This window comes from Halichoerus grypus, chromosome 2, assembly GCF_964656455.1.
Source record: "Halichoerus grypus chromosome 2, mHalGry1.hap1.1, whole genome shotgun sequence".
Classification (NCBI taxonomy): domain Eukaryota; kingdom Metazoa; phylum Chordata; class Mammalia; order Carnivora; family Phocidae; genus Halichoerus; species Halichoerus grypus.
In genome coordinates, this window is record NC_135713.1 from 189,221,645 (window position 1) to 189,239,935 (window position 18,291).

At 49.4% G+C, this 18,291-nt stretch overlaps 2 protein-coding genes across 5 annotated transcripts; one reads left to right on the plus strand and one right to left on the minus strand.

The window, feature by feature from the left end:
* Positions 1-1,346: 1,346 nt before the first annotated feature.
* On the minus strand, positions 1,347-11,803 carry NT5C3B (5'-nucleotidase, cytosolic IIIB). Of its 4 annotated transcripts, XM_036069142.2 has the most exons (9): positions 11,722-11,803; positions 11,377-11,475; positions 10,677-10,746; positions 10,543-10,589; positions 7,339-7,424; positions 6,682-6,771; positions 3,745-3,907; positions 2,685-2,885; positions 1,347-1,841 (listed from the first exon to the last, which is right to left on the minus strand). In XM_036069142.2, the coding sequence occupies exons 1-9, from the start codon at positions 11,731-11,733 to the stop codon at positions 1,707-1,709; spliced, it is 903 nt and encodes a 300-aa protein (XP_035925035.1). In that variant the 5' UTR covers positions 11,734-11,803; the 3' UTR covers positions 1,347-1,706. The 4 variants fall into 4 exon arrangements, with proteins under 4 accessions (XP_035925035.1, XP_077921858.1, XP_077921856.1 ...); XM_078065732.1 differs by lacking the exons at positions 11,377-11,475; positions 11,722-11,803 and adding an exon at positions 11,476-11,681 and having other exon boundaries at positions 10,543-10,608; XM_078065730.1 differs by lacking the exons at positions 11,377-11,475; positions 11,722-11,803 and adding an exon at positions 11,476-11,680.
* An 822-nt stretch (positions 11,804-12,625) lies between these two features.
* Positions 12,626-18,218, plus strand: KLHL10 (kelch like family member 10). Its single transcript, XM_036069144.2, has 5 exons — positions 12,626-12,819; positions 15,344-15,833; positions 16,533-17,150; positions 17,459-17,608; positions 17,844-18,218. The coding sequence occupies exons 1-5, from the start codon at positions 12,626-12,628 to the stop codon at positions 18,216-18,218; spliced, it is 1,827 nt and encodes a 608-aa protein (XP_035925037.1).
* The last annotated feature ends 73 nt before the right edge of the window (positions 18,219-18,291 follow it).

The following is an 18,291-nucleotide window of genomic DNA, read 5'->3' on the forward strand; positions in this document are numbered from 1 at the left end:
TATCCCCACCTCTCCCTGCTCCTGGCTGCCAGCCATTACCTCCTGCTGGATCCTCCCTCCTGTCTGAAGGAAAGGTAACAGGGCTCCAATCTCCGGGGTCTTGAGGGAGGAGTTGCTTCAGCCAGCACCTGCCCGGCCGGACTCTGGCCAGGACAACAAAGATGACCTAAGCCAGGAGAGGACAGGAGAGCGGGGGAGTCTTGGGGGAGAGACTGATGGTCCTGGACTCCCCGAACTGACCCATCCCCCACGAGCACCCGCTTCTTGCCCAGGATCCCGAGACACGGCTTTTCCCTATGGCCAATCACGGACACTCCTGGCCCCAAAGCATCCCGAAGGCACCTCAGGGTCTGACAATGGCTGTGGACCGGCCTCAGATGGTCACCACCCGCCCCCCAGAAGCGAACAGCCAGCTCAGGACCAGAGCCCGCGAGCAGGGGTGGAGGCGCGAAGCAGAAGAAAGGCGACGGCATCGGTCAGAAACACTGAAATCTGGCGCTAGCTCCTAGCTATGGAGTGGGAGCACGTTTCTGGTCTTTTCCGAGCCACCTATAGATGGGAACTACACCTACCTTCAGGGCCCTAGTGAAGAAGGCACTGCCGTCCCCTTCAGAGCCGCAGGGAAACGCATGTGCCACAGCTGGGCACCCTCTGCGGGAGGATGAGGGGAGCGTTTCTCTGAGGACAGGCTACAAAATGCCAGGTGAAACTGGTGGGTTTCCATTTTTTCTTCAAAAGGTGCCCTAGAGAGAATTCAGCTAGTTCTTGACCATCCAAGTCGACAGGGGAGGGAGAAGGAAAGAAACTGAAGGAAGCCCAGTGATGCAAGACGACGGAGCAGAAATCACTTCCACTTTACTGTGTCACTGAGTGCCTTCTCCCTTCAGGTCCCGGTCTTGACTCCCCTGAAGTCACCCATCTTCGTGGTCCTGGGCCCACATAAGGAAGAGAAGACGGCAGGAGCCAAGGGCACAAGAGAAAATCTGCACCCAAATGGATCCCTTTGGGGATCCATAAATAGGGAACTCTGCACACAGGGCTGGCCAGACCCAACTGACCCCAACTGAAGTTCAAGTTTAACGGCTACCTCAGCATCACGTGAAACCATTCCAGGTCAGAAACGCACCTTCCAATCCCGCTGCCCACCTCGGTCCCCAGACACATTTAGGACGTGCTCAGAGGGCCCTGTGAGTGAATTCCGTGTTTTGTTTTGTTTTGTTTTAAGATTTTATTTTCTAAGTAATCTCTACGCCCAATGTGGGGCTCGAACTCGTAAGCCAGAGATCAAGAGTCAAACACCCCACTGACTGAGCCAGCCAGCCCTGCACCCCCCAAATCAGAACAGCTGTTTTTTCCTTTTTTTATTTTGATCTGTTTAACACATTAGATTTGTTTGAAGACTAGCTTCCCGTGTTTAAAAACTGGGGGTGGGGGAAGAACCCCTGGACTAGTTGGTCCCTAGAGTGCTAACACTCCGTAGGTCCTGTGTTCGCCTGGCTGGCCCTCCCATCCGGCAGGGCCTCCCGCCAGCCTCCGGAGAACACCACAGAAGACGCTGGGAGAGGAGGAGGGAGAGGCTGGGCTCGGCAGATGCACCCCCTGGGACTCTGCGCACACATAGGGCGCAGCAACGCTCCCCACAGGGTGGCCTCCTGGCGAGGCTCCCCCTTCCCCGCAGCCCGCAGCGCCTGGCCCCCCGCCCACGCTCAGGAGCCCTGCGTCTCTCTCCAGTCCCCGCGGGGCAGGATGTGTTGTAGCACCCCGTTGACCACGTCCAGCGTCTCGTCCTTCTCCAGCACAATGTCGTAGGAGTCCATGTAGCGCTCCCGCCGCTCTTCCACCTGCCCAGGGAAGGGGGATATAGTCCCCAGAACACCCTGACTTCTGCCTCTGCCTCTCAGGCACCCGGGGCAGGGGGAGGAGAACATTCGAGCTGCAGCTCCCCAAGAGCAGCTCCAGGTTACAGGGACCCGCCCTTTGGATGGCAACGGGCACAGGGTGCCACCATTAACCCTTGGGTCAATGGCAAAAGGAAAGGACGAGAATTAAAATTTAAAAACCAGATGTCACTTCTAATCCATCTGGCCTGAATTTTCACAAGGCTCAAGCATTCTGGAGGTCTTCAGCACCTGCTGGCTGGGCCAGGGCGAGGGACTGGTAGCCTTCTAACTTGACACCATGCTGTGTCCCTTTAGGACTATGGTGTTTTCATTTGGCCTCTGGTCTGTTCTTGTGTTTTCCTTCTCTGAATTGTAAACCCACCTCCTGAATACTGACATCTCCCACTTCAATCATGCCTTACAGGTATGATTGAGGAGGACTGTAACCAGCCCCACCACTTCCTACACTATGTACCATGGGTAGATGAACCTCCTTGCCTCGGTTTCCCCATCTGTAAATTGAGGCATACGAGGCACCACCTCAAAAGGCTGCTGTAAGGACTAAACGGGTCAGTAGGCCTGGCACGTGGTGAGCACCCAGAGGAAGTGTCCCTGAACTCTGCTGTGGCGCCGTGTGCCCAACACAGCCATCATCACGGTGTCCCTAGGAGAATATAGCTTGTGGCTCGCCTCTGTGCCCTGGACACTGACCGCGCCCGGCACAGAGTGCTCGCTAGGCATTCGTTAACAGGCAGCGAAACAAAAGAGTGCCACTAAGACGGGAAGCCCCGGTCCCACACCTACCTTGTCATTTAAGAAGCCAATCTTGAGAATGTTCTCCACACCAGGAACCCCATCAGCCATAGTGAGGTCCCCCATGGAGTCTCCCAGCAGGAGGATGTTGGTTTTGCCCTGAAGCTGCTGGAAGTACCCAGAGTTCTCACAAACGGAGCTGTTCTTGTTGTATGTGTGTATGAGCTGGCCCTTGAAACCCTGGAGGAAACCCTAAATAATCAAGAGACAGAAGGGCTGCAGGGACCATCCAGAGCCAGTGTCCACTGTCTCTGTCACAGAGGAAAGGGAATCCCAACAGCCAGAGACATGCCAACACCTCCTTGTAGTCTAAACTCGGGGCCAGCCAACTAGGTCCTGCAGCCAAATGTGGCCTATTTTTATAAATTCAGTTTGACCGGAACACAGCCAGCCTCGTCTGTCACATTGTGTTCATGGTTGCTTTTTTTCCACAGCACAGCTGAGTAGTTGTGACCGATCAGAGTCCATCCCACAACGTCTAAAATATCTACTACCTGGCCTTTTACAAAAAAGGCGTGTAACCCCTGATTTAAACTCACAAGGACCCTCAGACATCACTGATCAGCTACTCTGGTGGGAGCATGAAGCCATGACACGAGCACTGCTCAGACCACACGTGTGCTCACCCTCTGCGGCGGGCGCGGCCTCACCCCAGGTGAACGGAGAAGTGGAGCCACTGGTGTGAGGGGAAGAAGTCAGAGTGTGGGTGAGTCAGAGCCGCCCACCTCTGGCTCCAGGAAGACAACTCAAAGTCTAAGCCCTGGAGTACCTAGGATGGCACATGACCTGGCACGGTGACACGGGGCCTGGGTGAACCCTAAATTAGGTACCCCAGGACACTGGGCTGTCAGTCAAACACCAAAGGGCGAGTCCTTCAGAGGTAACTGTCTCTAGCATGCATGAAGAAATAAATAACTGCCCGAGGGCAAGAAGCTAGCACGCTTTCCCTCCCTTTCCTCCCCAAGTCAGACTTCAGGGTTTCGGGTGCTACCTGAGGGGCTGGTGGTCCCCACCCCTCATCCACTCCCACCCTAAAGGAGAGCCGGCTCACGTCTTCATCAAAGTCCATGTAGTTTGACACGATGTGGATGTTGGAGTGGAACACTTTCATCTGTCGGATAATCTCCTCCAGGATGTCACCAATGCCCGCAGAAAAGATGAAAAGGGGAATGTTGTTCTGGTAGAGGGTGTTGAAGAACGTCTTGTATCCCTCCCTGAAAAGAGATGGATGGATTCCACAATGGCACTGCCTCTGCTCCTGGTCTTTATTTTCTATTGGGGTGATGAATTTTTAAATTTTTTCTTTTTAAAGATTTATTTGGGGCACCCGGATGGCTCACTGGGTTAAGTGTCTGCCTTTGGCTCAGGCCATGGTCCCGGGGTCCTGGGATCGAGCCCCACATCGGGCTCCCTGCTCAGTGGGGAGCCTGCTTCTCCCTCTGCCTCTCCCTTTGCTCCTGCTTTCTCTCCCTCTCCTCTCTCTCTCACATGCTCTCTTTCTTTCAAATAAATAAATAAATAAATAAATAAAATCTTTTAAAAAAATAAAGATTTGTTTATTTATTTGAGAAAGAGAGTGTGTGGGTGGGGAGGGAGGGAGGGGCAGAGGGAGAGAGAGTCTTAAGCAGATTCCCCACGGAGCACAGAGCCTGACATGAGGCTCGATCTCAGGACCCTGAGATCACAACCTGAGCCAAAATCAAGAGTCGGAGGCTTAACCGACTGAGCCACCCAGGTGCCCCTAAATTTTTTCTTTTATTTCTTTCCTTTTTTTCTTTTAAGATCTTTTATTTATTTGAGAGAGAGAGCAAGCAGGGGGAGGGACTGAGGGAGAGGGAGAAGCAGCCTCCCCGCTCAGGACAGAGCCTGACATGGGGCTCGATCCCAGGACCCTGGGATCATGACCTGAGCCGAAGGCAGATGCTTAATGACTGAGCCACACAGGTGCCCCTAAAAACATTTTAAATTGAGGTATAAAATACATACAATAAATGGTTAACATGCACTAATCTTTTTTAAAATTTTTTATTGTTATGTTAATCACCATACATTACATCATTAGTTTTAGATGTAGTGTTCCATGATTCATTGTTTGTGCATAACACCCAGTGCTCCATGCAGAACGTGCCCTTTTTAATACCCATCACCAGGCTAACCCATCCTTCCACCCCCCCTCCCCTCTAGAACCCTCAGTTTGTTTTTCAGAGTCCATCGTCTCTCATGGTTCGTCTCCCCCTCCGATTTCCCCGCCTTTATTCTTCCCCTCCTACTATCTTCTTCTTTTTTTTTTTCTTAACATATATTGCATTATTTGTTTCAGAGGTACAGATCTGTGATTCAACAGTCTTGCACAATTAACATGCACTAATCTTAAGTGTTCAATTCAGTTAATATTTACATACGTATACACCCATGTAATTACTAACCAGATCAAGGTTCCCTTCCCAACCAATGCCATCCCCTCCCGTTGTGACTTCATATCACTGCTGATCAGCTTTGCCTATCCTTGAACTTCATACAAATGGGCTATTGTTTGCTTGTTTGTTTCTGCCTTATTTTGCTGGAGCAAAATACAACCAGGTAGCTATCCGGGGCAGCTTCACTGAGGAAACACTCCAACCCCACCCTGGTACTTACTGGGTCTGCACGTGTCTCTACTTTCTTGGCTTTTCATGGCTCTCCCCAGTTCGGACACCCAATCCTGGAGAGCAGGCAACCACGTTGCCTCCTTCCTCTATGTGACCTCATCCCTCCTCCAGGAAAGAATATGGCAGCAGAACCCTATGGCCCAGCAATTGCGCTACTGGGTATTTACCCCAAAGATATAAATGTAGTGATCTGAAGGGGTACCTGCACCCCAATGTTTATAGCAGCAATGTCCACAATAGCCAAACTATGGAAAGAGCCCAGATGTCCATGGATGCCTGGGTGGCTCAGTTGGTTTAGCGACTGCCTTCGGCTCAGGTCATGATTCTGGAGTCTTGGGATCGAGTCCTGCATCGGGCTCCCTGCTCAGCGGGGAGTTTGCTTCTCCCTCTGACCCTCCCCCCCTCATGCTCTCTCTCTCATTCTCTCTCAAATAAATAAAATCTTAAAAAAAAAAAAAAAGAGCCCAGATGTCCATCGACAGATGAATGGATAAAGAAGATGTAGTATATACATACAATGGAATATTACTCAGCCATCAAAAAGAATGAAATCTTGCCATTTGGGATGACGTGGATGGAACTAGAGGGTATTATGCTAAGCGAAATAAGTCAATCAGAGAAAGACAATTATCATATGATCTCACTGATATGCGGAATTTAAGAAACAAGGCAGAGGATCATAGGAGAAGAGAGGAAAAAATAAAACAAGATGAAACCAGAGAGGGAGACAAACCATAAGAGACTCTTAATCTTAGGAAACAAACTGAGGGTTGCTGGAGGGGAGGGGGGGTGGGAGGGATGGGGTGGCTGGGTGATGGACGTTGGGGAGGGTATATGTTATAATGAGCACTAGGTATTATATAAGACTGATGAATCACAGACCTATACCCCTGAAACAAATAATACATTATATGTTAATTAAAAAAAGAAGAAGAAGAATATGGCAGCAGAGAGAGCAGCACTGGGAAGGCCACTGATGATCAAGGATCCCAGGCCAGCCAACTCCCATGTCTGGGTTAATCCAGAACACCAGTCATCATGGTGACCCCAAAGTCTTTTTACCACTGGAGAAAATAAGTTAGACGCTGTTTGTTCTGAGAGATGAAGCCTTGGTCATATTCATACTACATCCACTAGCAGCAGACAGCTTCCTAGGAAGCACCCAAGGGTGAGAAATCCTTTAGCTGTACTCAGAGAGGAAAAGCAGACCTTCTTCACATCAGCCACTTACGGTGCTTTGTCTCTTCTGACTCCCCTAGCAACTAACTCCCCTCCACTCCTTCCCAGCCTCTTTTTGTGAGCAAACCAGTTCCAAATGTTTTCCAGAGCAAGAAGCTTACCTAAGCATTGCATTGGACTCTCTAACCACCTGGGCAATCTGAACCTTCTGAATCTTCTGTTGGCACAGGAGATCATGTGCTTTGGTCCACCTAGAAACAGACACCCCACAAAAGCCCAAATTCCAATCACTAAGGAGGAAAGTGTCCTTTCCCTTTTTAGGGCCAAGTCCTCTCTGGCAAGATTAATGGAGGCCTCATCCTTTTCCACCAAGCCACTTCCTGAAGAACTCTGGCTGTCCTTAAAAGGAAGACGGTGAGAAAGCCATACCCCAGCCACAGGAACAAGAACTGGGTGAGATAACCGCTGAAGTTAGAGCTCCTCTGAATCTCTCCCTCGGTGACCCCATGTTCTGGAGAACTGGGGCTCTGTCTCCTATAGGACATGCTGGTTCCTATAGGAGAGTTAGCTCCCCAAAGCACTTATTCCCCCAAACCAAGAGGCTTCTACCTCCTTCCAAGGATTCTCACTGGGCCCCCACTCCAGCAGCAGCCACAAGTAGCCCCTTTGTGGCTAGACAGTTGGTTCTAATAGGTGGGCCAGGGGAATTCAGTAAGGTAAGGGGGCTTGCCACCTCATTCAAGCTCAGGAAAAAAATACCCACACCTGGACCAGTCCATTGTGGGGGCCAGGAGCAGTTCAAAACCACCGTCACTTACCATTCCACCATATGAGGTAACTTCTCTCTGATGGTCCGGTGTGGGTCAATCTCAATTGGGTAATAGTGGTGAAGGAGCGCTTTGAGCTGGGACATCCAAATGAAGAGAAAAGCTGTTAGTCCGCGCCAAGTTTTCCCCAGCGAAGTCCCACAGTTTAGCGTGAGAAAATAATCACCTAGAAGATGCAACTCTGTGTTAGGGAGTGACTGACATGCAGAGCTGGTCAGCCCTTCATACGCACCCTCAGAGTGTGAGGTCTAAGAATCAATAAAGATCTTTCGCTATCAGGTCATAAGTTACTAGGATTTTGTTGTTATTCACTAGTTCAGTCAGCAGGGCTTAACCAATAAGAAGGGATTAATGCTGTATTTCCCAAAATGGGGTACACTTTTCTCAGGGGTAGGCAAAGTAACTTTAGGGGGCACATGGATAAACACTTTTCATTTTAGTAGCTTTGGATTCATTTTAATGCATATTAAGAAAAAAAAAAAACTAGGGGCACCTGGGTGGCTCAGTCATTAAGCATCTGCCTTCGGCTCAGGTCATGATCCCGGGGTCCTGGGATCAAGCCCCGCATCGGGCTCCCTGCTCTGCCGGAAGCCTGCTTCTCCCTCTCCCACTCCCCCTGCTTGTGTTCCCTCTCTCACTGTGTCTCTCTCTGTCAAATAAATAAATAAAATCTTTTAAAAAAAGAAAAAAAACCTAGCACATCAAATTCATGCTTTCACAAAGATTGCTTCTTTTCTAATTGCATTCAGATTTTTTTTTAATATTTTATTTATTTATTTGACACAGAGAGAGAGAGAGAGAGAGTACACAAGCAAGGGGAGCGGCAGGCAGAGGGAGAGGGAGAAGCAGACTCCCCGTGGAGCAAGGAGCCCGATGCGGGGCTTGATCCCAGGACCCCGGGATCATGACCTGAGCCGAAGGCAGACGCTCAATTGACTGAGCACCCAGGCGCCCCGCATTCAGATTTTTAATAGTAACCCAACTTTAAGTAAAACATGTAGTAAAAATCACCCTAATAGATATGGCAAAAATCATGAAAGTGGAAGTAGAAAAATCATGGAAGTGAGTTTGGGACCCAGCATGTTAGTGGATAACCATCACAACGCCAACATTGAGTAAACCACTTCACAAGCATCCGCATGTACCTCCTCCTGCTAAGATTTCCTTCCACGTCTGGGGAGACCGCTTCAGGGACCATGTGTCACACAGGGCCAGTCAGTAACAGCGCCCAATAAAAATGGGAACTGATTGGGTAAAGAATTTTAACTTTAATATATGCACAGTCTCAGAATATTATGAGATCAAATGTGGAGTCCCTGACCATGGGTCCAAAAGAGAGTCAAAGGCAAAGATCACACACTGACAAAGGGAGAAAGCTCCTGAAATGTATTAATGTGTGTTTTTTGGGGGGGGGGTGTGTTTCCCAATGTATGTGTTTTGGGGGGGGTGAGAACATTTTTATAAAAAGTATGAGAGAATTCAACAGAAGAATATACTTTTTTTTTTTAAGATTTTATTTATTTGAGAGAGAATGGGAGAGAGAGAGATGGAGCACATGACAGGGGCGAGGGTCAGAGGGAGAAACAGACTCCCTGCTGAGCAGGAGCCTGATGCGGAACTCATCCCAGGACTCCAGGATCATGACCTGAGCTGAAGGCAGTCACTTAACTAACTGAGCCACCCAGGCGCCTCAAGAATATACTTTTTTAAAAAGAAAAAAGATTTCATGCATAAACTTTGCTGTATTAATTTTTTTTTTTTCGGGAGCTCATCAACACCCAGAATCTTAGTTTGCCCTAGCTTCATTATCCTAGAGCAGGCACCCAAACCTGCAGTCTTACACCTGGATGCAGCTTTCTGGAAGCTGGTAAGACAGGTATGTGAGGAACCACTAACAGTGACTTACCAAAGGCAATTAATTAGTCCTGGAGCCAGAACTTACATTAAGCTAAAAGCGCATCTCCAGAGAGACAGGTTTTAGAGATATAAGAGCTATCTATAATTTGTTGCCCATCTTTCTTTTTTTTTTAAGATTTTATTTATTTATTTGACAGTGAGATAGACAGAGCACAGGTAGGCAGAGTGGCAGGTAGAGGGAGAGGGAGAAGCAGGCTCTCTGCTGAGCAGGGAGCCCGATGCGGGACTCGATCCCAGGACCCCGGGATCATGACCTGAGCCGAAGGCAGCCGCTCAACCGACTGAGCCACCCAGGCACCCTAATTTGTTGCCCATCTTAATAACAAGTAACCATGACAGAGTATTGAAAGAGCTGACCAAGATGACAGACTGACAGACCGCGTAGTATGTGATTTAGTGAATTTCATAACGAAGTGAAACTAAATGATATAGTTATTCAGCAGAAAGAGCTCAGCAAACTGCAGAGAAACGTGCAACCAGCAGGGCTCTCCTCTGGCAAAGAGGACAGAACGTGGAGCAAAGTAAAATGAACTCCAAGGCTGCAGGATTTATAATATTTGTATGTATCTCATGGAAATGGGCGTTATCATATATTGACATTAATTCAGAAGTCTTTCTTGATACCTGTTACCTTGCCAAAAAATTACATATTTTTTAAAAGACTTATTTATTCATTTTGGCGGGGGGAGGTGTGCAGGGGGAGGATCAGAGGGAGAGGGAAAGAATCTCAAGCAAACTCCCTGATGAGCAAGGAGCCCCTCGCCGGGCTCAATCCCAGATCCCACCACCCTGAGCTAAAACCAAGGGTCAGATGCTCACCCCACTGAGCCACCCAGGTGCACCCCCCCAAATTATATTATTAAAGAAATAGCATAATGTAATGAAAAGAGTTTGGGACAGAATCGGATCTATGGGAAAACCAAGCTCTCTGTGTCTTGCCTGTATGACCCTTGAAGGAGTTGCTTATCCTCTTCAAGTGGTTCTATCCACCCCTGGGAGTTGCTGGAGGGTTAAAGAGCAAATGTTGAAGTCTCTTGTAAACTCTATAGCTAGCAGTATGCATAATACCCATATTCTAACCACCAATCGTCATATGTCTTGAACAAAAAGGAAACACTGCCCCAGTGTGTGAGACTAGGTCCACCTGAACATAAGAACAACAATTTTTAAAAATACTAATCTTCTAAGGTCTCTATCCTGGAATCTTTGATCCTAACCAATAACTATCTGAAGTAGTCCATAATGGCCATCTCTGAACAAAGAAGGGGAGTAACCCACCTCATTCTGGCACTCCTCACTGATGATCTTGCTGTTATCCAGAATGTCTGCAAAAACACAAAACTCCTTTCATTTGCCACTTAGAAGCCACCATCTTGTCAAGCGCAACAAAGCAAAGCTAGTATGTGACTTACTGTAAGAAGAAGGGCATCGCTTTCCATTATATGCAAACCTGCTCAAGGTCATGTCAAAATCAGAAATGACCTAAAAGGCAAAAGAGAGATGCTATCCATATAGGCTCCTACCGGTGTGGCCCTGCCTGGGGGGAAGATTATGAAAGGCAAACCAGCTCAGTAGCCAGCCAGTGCAGGAGTTAGGAAAGGCCGGCGGGGGGTGGGGGTGGGGGGGGCACGACACGGACGAAGCCTAGGTAGGAGAATCCTAGTTAGTAGAATCCTAGTTAGTAGTAGCGTGCTAAGCCTGAGGACGCCCAGCCTCTTGCGGGTCGCTGGCAGAGTGGGGACTGAAGAATCAGGACCCCCTTTGACTCTTAGCCTTGCCATCTCATTGCCTTGGGTCCCTTCCGAGGTGACCCATGTCCACATCTGCAACTTCCTGGGGAGCCCGCTGACCGGGCTAGTGTGGAAACAAGGCCCCAGGGCCTGGTGCTTTCTACCTAGTAAGAGGAAGCAGCAGCTGGTCATGACTGACAAATTTGAAATGTAGGTTTTCCGGCAGGTGGGCTCTAACCCAGGGCAATCAGGCGGAGCAACCTGCTTGCCCTCAGGCCGCTGGCCATTTCTAGGGGCTCAGGGCCGGCAGCGTCCGCGGCAGCGCGGGCAGGCCCCTTGGGCGGGTCACCTCCCCAGCCGCCCCACCTCGCCCCGGCCGTACCTGCAAGCGGTCTCCCCCGCCCCTGCGGAGGGCGCCCACGATCTCCTGCACCCGCCCGGGCTGCCGCATCAGGACCGTGGCCTTCATCAGGGTGCTCACCTGTCCCGAGACCCGAGAGAAGCGCTGACCCCGGCGCCGCGCTGGGCTCAGCGGGAGCCCGGGGCCGGCTCCGCAGCCCTGCGAGGCCGGGCCGGGGCGCGCGGGGCGCGCAGGGGGGCGCTCCGGGCCAGCCCGGGGCGCCTACTGGCCGGGGTGGCGCGGCGGGGCCCAGGTGGCCCGCTGGGGGCCTCGGAGCGCCCCGGGGGTCGGGGCCCGCCCCACGTCGGACGCTTCCTCCCGCCTCACCTCCTCCGCCATGGCGCTCGCGGCCGGGACGACGGCGCCGGGACAACGACCTCCCCGCGGCCGCACTGCGCACGCGTCGCCCGCAGCCAGGGGGCCGGGTGGACCGCGGGCCCGGGGACCGGGCGGCGGGCGGGGCCGGGGAGAGGGCGGCGCCCGCGCTGGGCAAGACCCCGGTTGCGGGCTCTGTGTTGAGGAGGGTGAGGGTCCCAAGAGTTGGGGTTACCGGGTGCCACCGTCGAGAGCAAAAGCCCTGGCCAGAGGGGTCATTTCCAGACGTAAAGTTTGCATGACAAAAAAAGCCGCAGGAAGGGAAGGGATATGGAAAACATCCAGAAGGGGCTTAACTGGGCCCACTCCTCATCACAGAAGAAAATGAGCGACTAACACAAGTCCGCAGGGCAGGAAGGCCCTGGACAGCTGGGCCAGCGTGAACTCTAATCGGCTTTCCTTCCTTCTGCCTTCTCTGACTTGGTTTCCTTGAATTCAGTGTCTGGGGAGCCAAGTGCCCAGCAGTGGAAGAAGGTGGATGATGCTACACAGATACAGAACTGGGCAAATGAAGTGGGCAACAAAAGCTAGAATGGATAAAAACTCTTATATGGTGTTGGTGGTCACAGTCCTGCTCCAGATTCAAGGGCTTGGAAGGTGTGGGGTGGTCTTCAGCCTGAATGGTGGGAGAGGGGAGAAGGAAGGAGGACAGGGACAGGAGAGAGTTCCAGAACCTGAGAGCACAATCCTGAGAGTGATCTCACTGCGGGCCCAGGATTCTGGAACTTGAGCTGCCTGAAGGGCCCTATATGAAAGATGTAGTAGGGAAAAGGAGCGACAGCAGGCTAAAGGGGCCCCCCACAACCCTCCCCGACACCCTAGGAGAGCAGCCTCTCTCCGCTGGTCCCAGGGTGCCATGGAGATGGAGAGCGCGGCGGCCTCCACACGTTTCCACCAGCCTCACATGGAGAGGAAGATGAGTGCGATGACCTGTGAGATCTTCAATGAGCTTAGGCTAGAGGGCAAGCTCTGCGACGTGGTCATCAAGGTCAATGGCTTTGAGTTCAATGCCCACAAGAACATCCTCTGTAGCTGCAGTTCCTACTTTAGGTATAACAGGGTTGCCAAACTAAGCCAAAGGGGGACTTGGGCTCATTCTGAGACATTTTGGTTCATTTCATGTTTCACACTGTCAAATCTGTGGGCTCCTCTAGCCTGGCTCCTTTGTCTTCTGAAGAGGCACAACTAGGGCCGGAGCCGCCTCTCTGCTTTTCCACTGGATTTCAACCAACTGTTGGTGGGCCAGGTGCTTTTCTCCTTTGATTCTCACCCAAACCAACCTTCGGGAAGGTTGGACACCCATACTGGATTTCCTACTTAAACCTAGATGACAGTGCCACCTCAGCTGCCCCTTGTGCCCCTATCCCAGTAGAGACTATCTCAAACAGGGTGATGAATTAACAAGGATTGAGCAGGTGGGAAGGAGGATGCGGGAAAGCACCAAGGAAGTGTTTATCGGAAGATAAAGGGAGTTTGGGTCACAACCACTGTGACCCAGGAAGTGGCAGAGCTATTTTGTTCATGAGCTGAAAATGTTTGAGTTATCAGTTCCAACGAACATATGATACATGTGTCCCATCTGTTGCTAAAAATTCTCATTCATCTAGACCTGCAACAGGGTCTACAAAAAGACCAGATAGTGAATATTTTAAGCCTTGCAGGCCATACGGCCTCTGCCACAATGACTGCACGCTGCCTGTTTTATAGTGGGAAAGCAGCTGTAGACAATACTAAATGAGAGGGCATGGCTGTGTTCCAATAAAATGATTCATGGATGCTGAAATTTGAATTATAATCCAGGTGTCACAAAATCTATTTTTTCCCCCACTTTTAAAAATGTCAAAAACAGGGGTGTCTGGGCGGCTCAGTCAGTTAAGCGGTTAAACTCTTGATTTCAGCTCAGGTCATGACCTCAGGGTCGTGAGATGGAGCCCTGCCTTGGGCTCCACGCTAGGCATGGAGCCTACTTAAGATTCTCTCCCTCTCCCTCTGTTCCCCCCCTCCCCACTCTCTCGCTCTAAAAAAAAAAAAGTAAAAACATTTTTAGCTTGTAGGTGGCACAAAAACAACAGGTGGGCCAAATCTGGCCCAGAGGCTGTAGGCTTGCAGACCCCTGCTCTAGAGAAGAATCTGATTTCCGAGCCCATATTCCCTTAAACCATCTAGAAAAAGGAAGCAAAAATTTGTTAGGGCAGGTTCTTCTGTCTTTTTCAACACCTAAAAAAGTACCTAGGTATACAGTGGGAGCCAAATAAATAGTTCTGGAATAGTACACTGTCAATAATCATTTATTGAGTGCCTATTTTGTGACAGGCACTATCCGAGGTACTAGAAATAAAACAATGAGTAAAAAGATAAACATTTGTGTTCTCATGAAGTTTACCTTCTAGTAGGTAATTCAATAAATTCAATAAATAAAAAACATAGCAGATCATAAGTGCTCGGGGGGGAAAAGGAAGGTAGGGAGATTTTATTTATTTATTTTTCAAGATTTTATTTATTTATGAGAGAGAGCTAGCATGCACAAGCGGTGGGAAGAGGCAGAGGGAGAAGCAGACTCCCAGCTGAGCAGGGAGCCTGATTCAGGACTCAATCCCAGGACGCTGGGATCATGACCTGAGCCGAAGGCAGACGCTTAACCGACTGAGCCACCCAGACACCCCAGGTAGAGAGATTTTAAACAGGAAGGCGGCAATTTTAAATAGGATAGTTTGCTGACAAAAGTGACATTTGAGCAAAGACTTTAAGGGGGAGGTGGGAGTGAGAAATATGGAGATCTGCAGCGGGGAGCCTTCCAGGCAGAGGCAACAACATGTACAAAGGACCAAAAATGAAGCACCTCTGGTGTATTCAAGGAAAGCAAGGCTGGTGGGACTGGAATGGAATGAGGGGGACGGTGGGAGGAAGTGGCCAGAGAGGTATTACTGGTCCAGACCTCAGAGGACTTTGTACTCCCTGGTAAGCACCTTATATTTTACTCTGAGCAAGAAGGGATGTCAGTGGAAGGTTTTGAGTGGAAGGGGTACGTAAACTCATAAGGTGGTTGGGGTAGGACTGTAAACTCTGGCAGTATCAAGGGCAGAAGCAGGGGCATCAGAAGGTTGCTCCCAATCATCTAGGCTGGAGATGGTGGTGGCTTGGACTAAAGAGGTAGCAGTAAGAGGTGAGGAGTGATGAGATTCTGGGTGTGTGTTGACTGAACGGTACTTATTTAAAAAAGCGTATTGCTCAAGTTTAACTTCCTTAAGCAAGGTTGAGATAGAAGAGACCTAGGTCTTACTCCTGGCTCTAGATCCCAATTTTTCCACCCACCAAACAGGGAAAAGTTCTAGTTATCATGAGGATAAGAAGAGTGACCAAAGTCAAAGTTCTTGGCAAGGTTCTCTTGCCCACTGTGTAAAGCACATAGTCTACCCTCCCCCTCCCCTTCCCCATGCCAATTTATTTCCAGCATACTCACCGTGCACTATTTGGGAAATGTCCAGATTCTCCTCGACAAAAGAAGGTGGGGGGGAGAACCTGGTAAACTGGAGAGAAATGTTTCAGTGGCTGCTAGTTTCTTTCTTTCTTCCAGAGCTTTGTTTACCAGTGGCTGGAACAACACTGAAAAGAAGGTATACAACATTCCTGGCATTTCCCCTGACATGATGAAGCTAATTATTGAATATGCATACACCCGGACCGTCCCTATCACACCGGACAATGTGGAGAAGCTGCTGGCTGCCGCAGACCAATTCAACATCATGGGTATTGTCAGGGGTTGCTGTGAGTTCCTCAAGTCGGAGCTGTGTTTGGATAATTGTATCGGCATCTGCAAGTTCACGGACTACTACTACTGTCCCAAGCTGAGGCAGAAGGCCTACATGTTCATACTGCACAACTTTGAGGAGATGGTGAAAGTCTCGGCCGAGTTTTTAGAGCTATCAGTCACTGAACTGAAGGATATCATTGAGAAAGATGAGCTCAACGTCAAACAAGAAGATGCTGTATTTGAGGCCATTTTAAAATGGATTTCTCATGACCCCCAAAATAGGAAGCAGCATATTTCAGTTTTGCTTCCCAAGGTCAAGTTTAGTTATTTTTTGTGGGATGCTTAATTGCTCATGTTCGGTTCACTTACCCCGGAGGGACTGTGCGAAGAGCTATATTCAGATGTTTGGCAGCTTCTGGGGCTGTATTTACATATACTTATATAGAAGGCGTTTCCTAATCTTTGGAATTTTGCAGTTTTTCTTTCTTGACATTGCTAGTTCCTTCTACCCCACTTACATTCTTTGACCAAAATTCTCCCTGGCAGTGGGGGAAGGAGATGGCAAGGCCTTCAAAAGAATTTTAAAGGGCCCTCCTTTCAACCATTTTTATTCTGTGAGTTTCCCCAAATCCCAGGTAGAAGTGGGATAGAACACCAAACAGTACTATACACAATTATAGCCATTTGGCGCTAATCTGTGTTATTTTATACAGAGAAACATAGATGTTCAATGACTGAACAATCACCCCAGCCTTCTCTGGTCTAACAGTACTGCCCAGTGGCCAAGGAAGAGGCTAGCTCTGTGATCATTTGAGGTGCCTTCTATCTAGCTCATTCTCAGCATCCAAATGTATATCACCTCCAAAAAACAAGGGTTTAAACTGTGAGCTGTAAATTTCAAACACAAAATATGATCCTGCTGCCATTCAAAGTCAGACTGTAAACGGGGACTTGTGGATATGGGTTTTCCAGGTACCCTCACCTCATCTGACTTTCTGTATTTCTTTCTTAGGTTCGCCTGGCCCTAATGCATGCTGAGTACTTCATGAACAATGTGAAGATGAACGACTATGTCAAAGACAGTGAGGAATGCAAGCCAGTCATCATTAATGCCCTAAAGGCCATGTATGACCTCAACATGAATGGACCCTCTAATTCTGACTTCACCAACCCACTCACCAGGCCCCGCCTGCCCTATGCCATCCTATTTGCAATTGGTGGCTGGAGCGGTGGGAGCCCCACCAATGCCATTGAGGCATACGATGCTCGGGCAGACAGATGGGTGAATGTCACTTGTGAGGAAGAGAGTCCCCGTGCCTACCACGGGGCGGCCTACTTGAAAGGCTACGTTTATATCATTGGGGGGTTCGACAGTGTAGACTATTTCAATAGCGTTAAGCGTTTTGACCCAGTCAAGAAAACGTGGCATCAGGTGGCCCCGATGCACTCCCGACGTTGCTACGTCAGCGTGACAGTCCTCAGCAATTTTATATACGCCATGGGAGGATTTGATGGCTATGTGCGTCTCAACACTGCTGAACGATACGAGCCGGAGACCAACCAGTGGACGCTCATTGCCCCTATGCACGAGCAGAGGAGCGACGCGAGTGCCACAACACTCTACGGGAAGGTAGGAATGGGGAGGGGGGGGAACATGCCCAGAAGTAATGCTCTTCTTTGTTTTCTGGCGGGTGGATGGAAAATAGAAGAGGCAGTCCTCACTTTGCAAGACTAACTCCGTCCTCGAATGACAAAGTGGCCCTTTGTAACTGTCCTTTAAAATTTTACTCATTAAAAAGCGATGTACGCACACATGGGAAAAAAGAAACTGGACAGACTGGCATCAGAAGGGTCCCCTTGTCACCACCATATACACACCCGTTCTTTCTACTCCCCAGAGGGAATGAGTTCAATAACCTTGCGCCTCTCTTCACACAGGTCTACATATGTGGTGGTTTTAACGGAAATGAGTGTCTGTTTACAGCGGAAGTGTACAACACTGAGAGTAATCAGTGGACAGTCATAGCACCCATGAGAAGCAGGAGGAGTGGAATAGGCGTAATTGCTTATGGAGAACATGTATATGCGGTGAGTTTATCTTGTACCGCACAAAAACGATAACCCTCGATTTTTTGTTCGCAAATAGGTTTACACTATTATCGGTAAGCATTTGAAAAGCAATTTTTTTTTCCCCCGTGGAAAATAGTGGAAAGAGGGAGGTATGAAATCACTGGTTCCCCCACCCCACCCCCAAAGGCGGCCTCTTCCTCCATGAACAGAAGCCATGGCTAACAGTCAACCATGTTTCCCTTGCTGTCCATAGGTAGGTGGCTTTGATGGAGCAAATCGACTTAGGAGTGCAGAAGCCTACAGCCCAGTGGCTAATACTTGGCGCACAATCCCCACTATGTTTAATCCTCGTAGCAATTTTGGCATCGAGGTGGTAGACGACCTCTTGTTTGTGGTGGGCGGCTTTAATGGCTTCACTACCACCTTTAATGTGGAGTGCTATGACGAGAAGACGGACGAGTGGTATGACGCCCATGACATGAGCATCTACCGCAGCGCTCTGAGCTGCTGTGTGGTGCCAGGGCTGGCCAACGTCGGGGAATATGCAGCTAGACGGGACAACTTCACAGGATTAGCCCTGCGAGATGAAGTAAAGTACTCCGCTTCGACAAGTACCCTACCTGTATGAGCCTCTTCATTTAGCTAATAAAGAGTCTAAGCAATAAGAATTACTTCTTTTTTTAAATAAATGCAGTGTTTAA

Bases quoted from the DNA above. Each gene is read 5' to 3' on its own strand.
- NT5C3B (XM_036069142.2), bottom strand. The intron at 7,425-10,542 runs GTGGGTTACTCC...TGGATGTCCCAG, and splicing joins GTGAGGAGTGCCAGAATGAG to CTCAAAGCGCTCCTTCACCA. The intron at 3,908-6,681 runs GTAAGCTTCTTG...ATCTCTTTTCAG, and splicing joins GAGTCCAATGCAATGCTTAG to GGAGGGATACAAGACGTTCT.
- KLHL10 (XM_036069144.2), top strand. From the start codon at position 12,626: ATGGAGATGGAGAGCGCGGCGGCCTCCACACGTTTCCACCAGCCTCAC. The intron at 15,834-16,532 runs GTCAAGTTTAGT...TTTCTTTCTTAG, and splicing joins TTTCAGTTTTGCTTCCCAAG to GTTCGCCTGGCCCTAATGCA. The intron at 17,609-17,843 runs GTGAGTTTATCT...TGCTGTCCATAG, and splicing joins ATGGAGAACATGTATATGCG to GTAGGTGGCTTTGATGGAGC.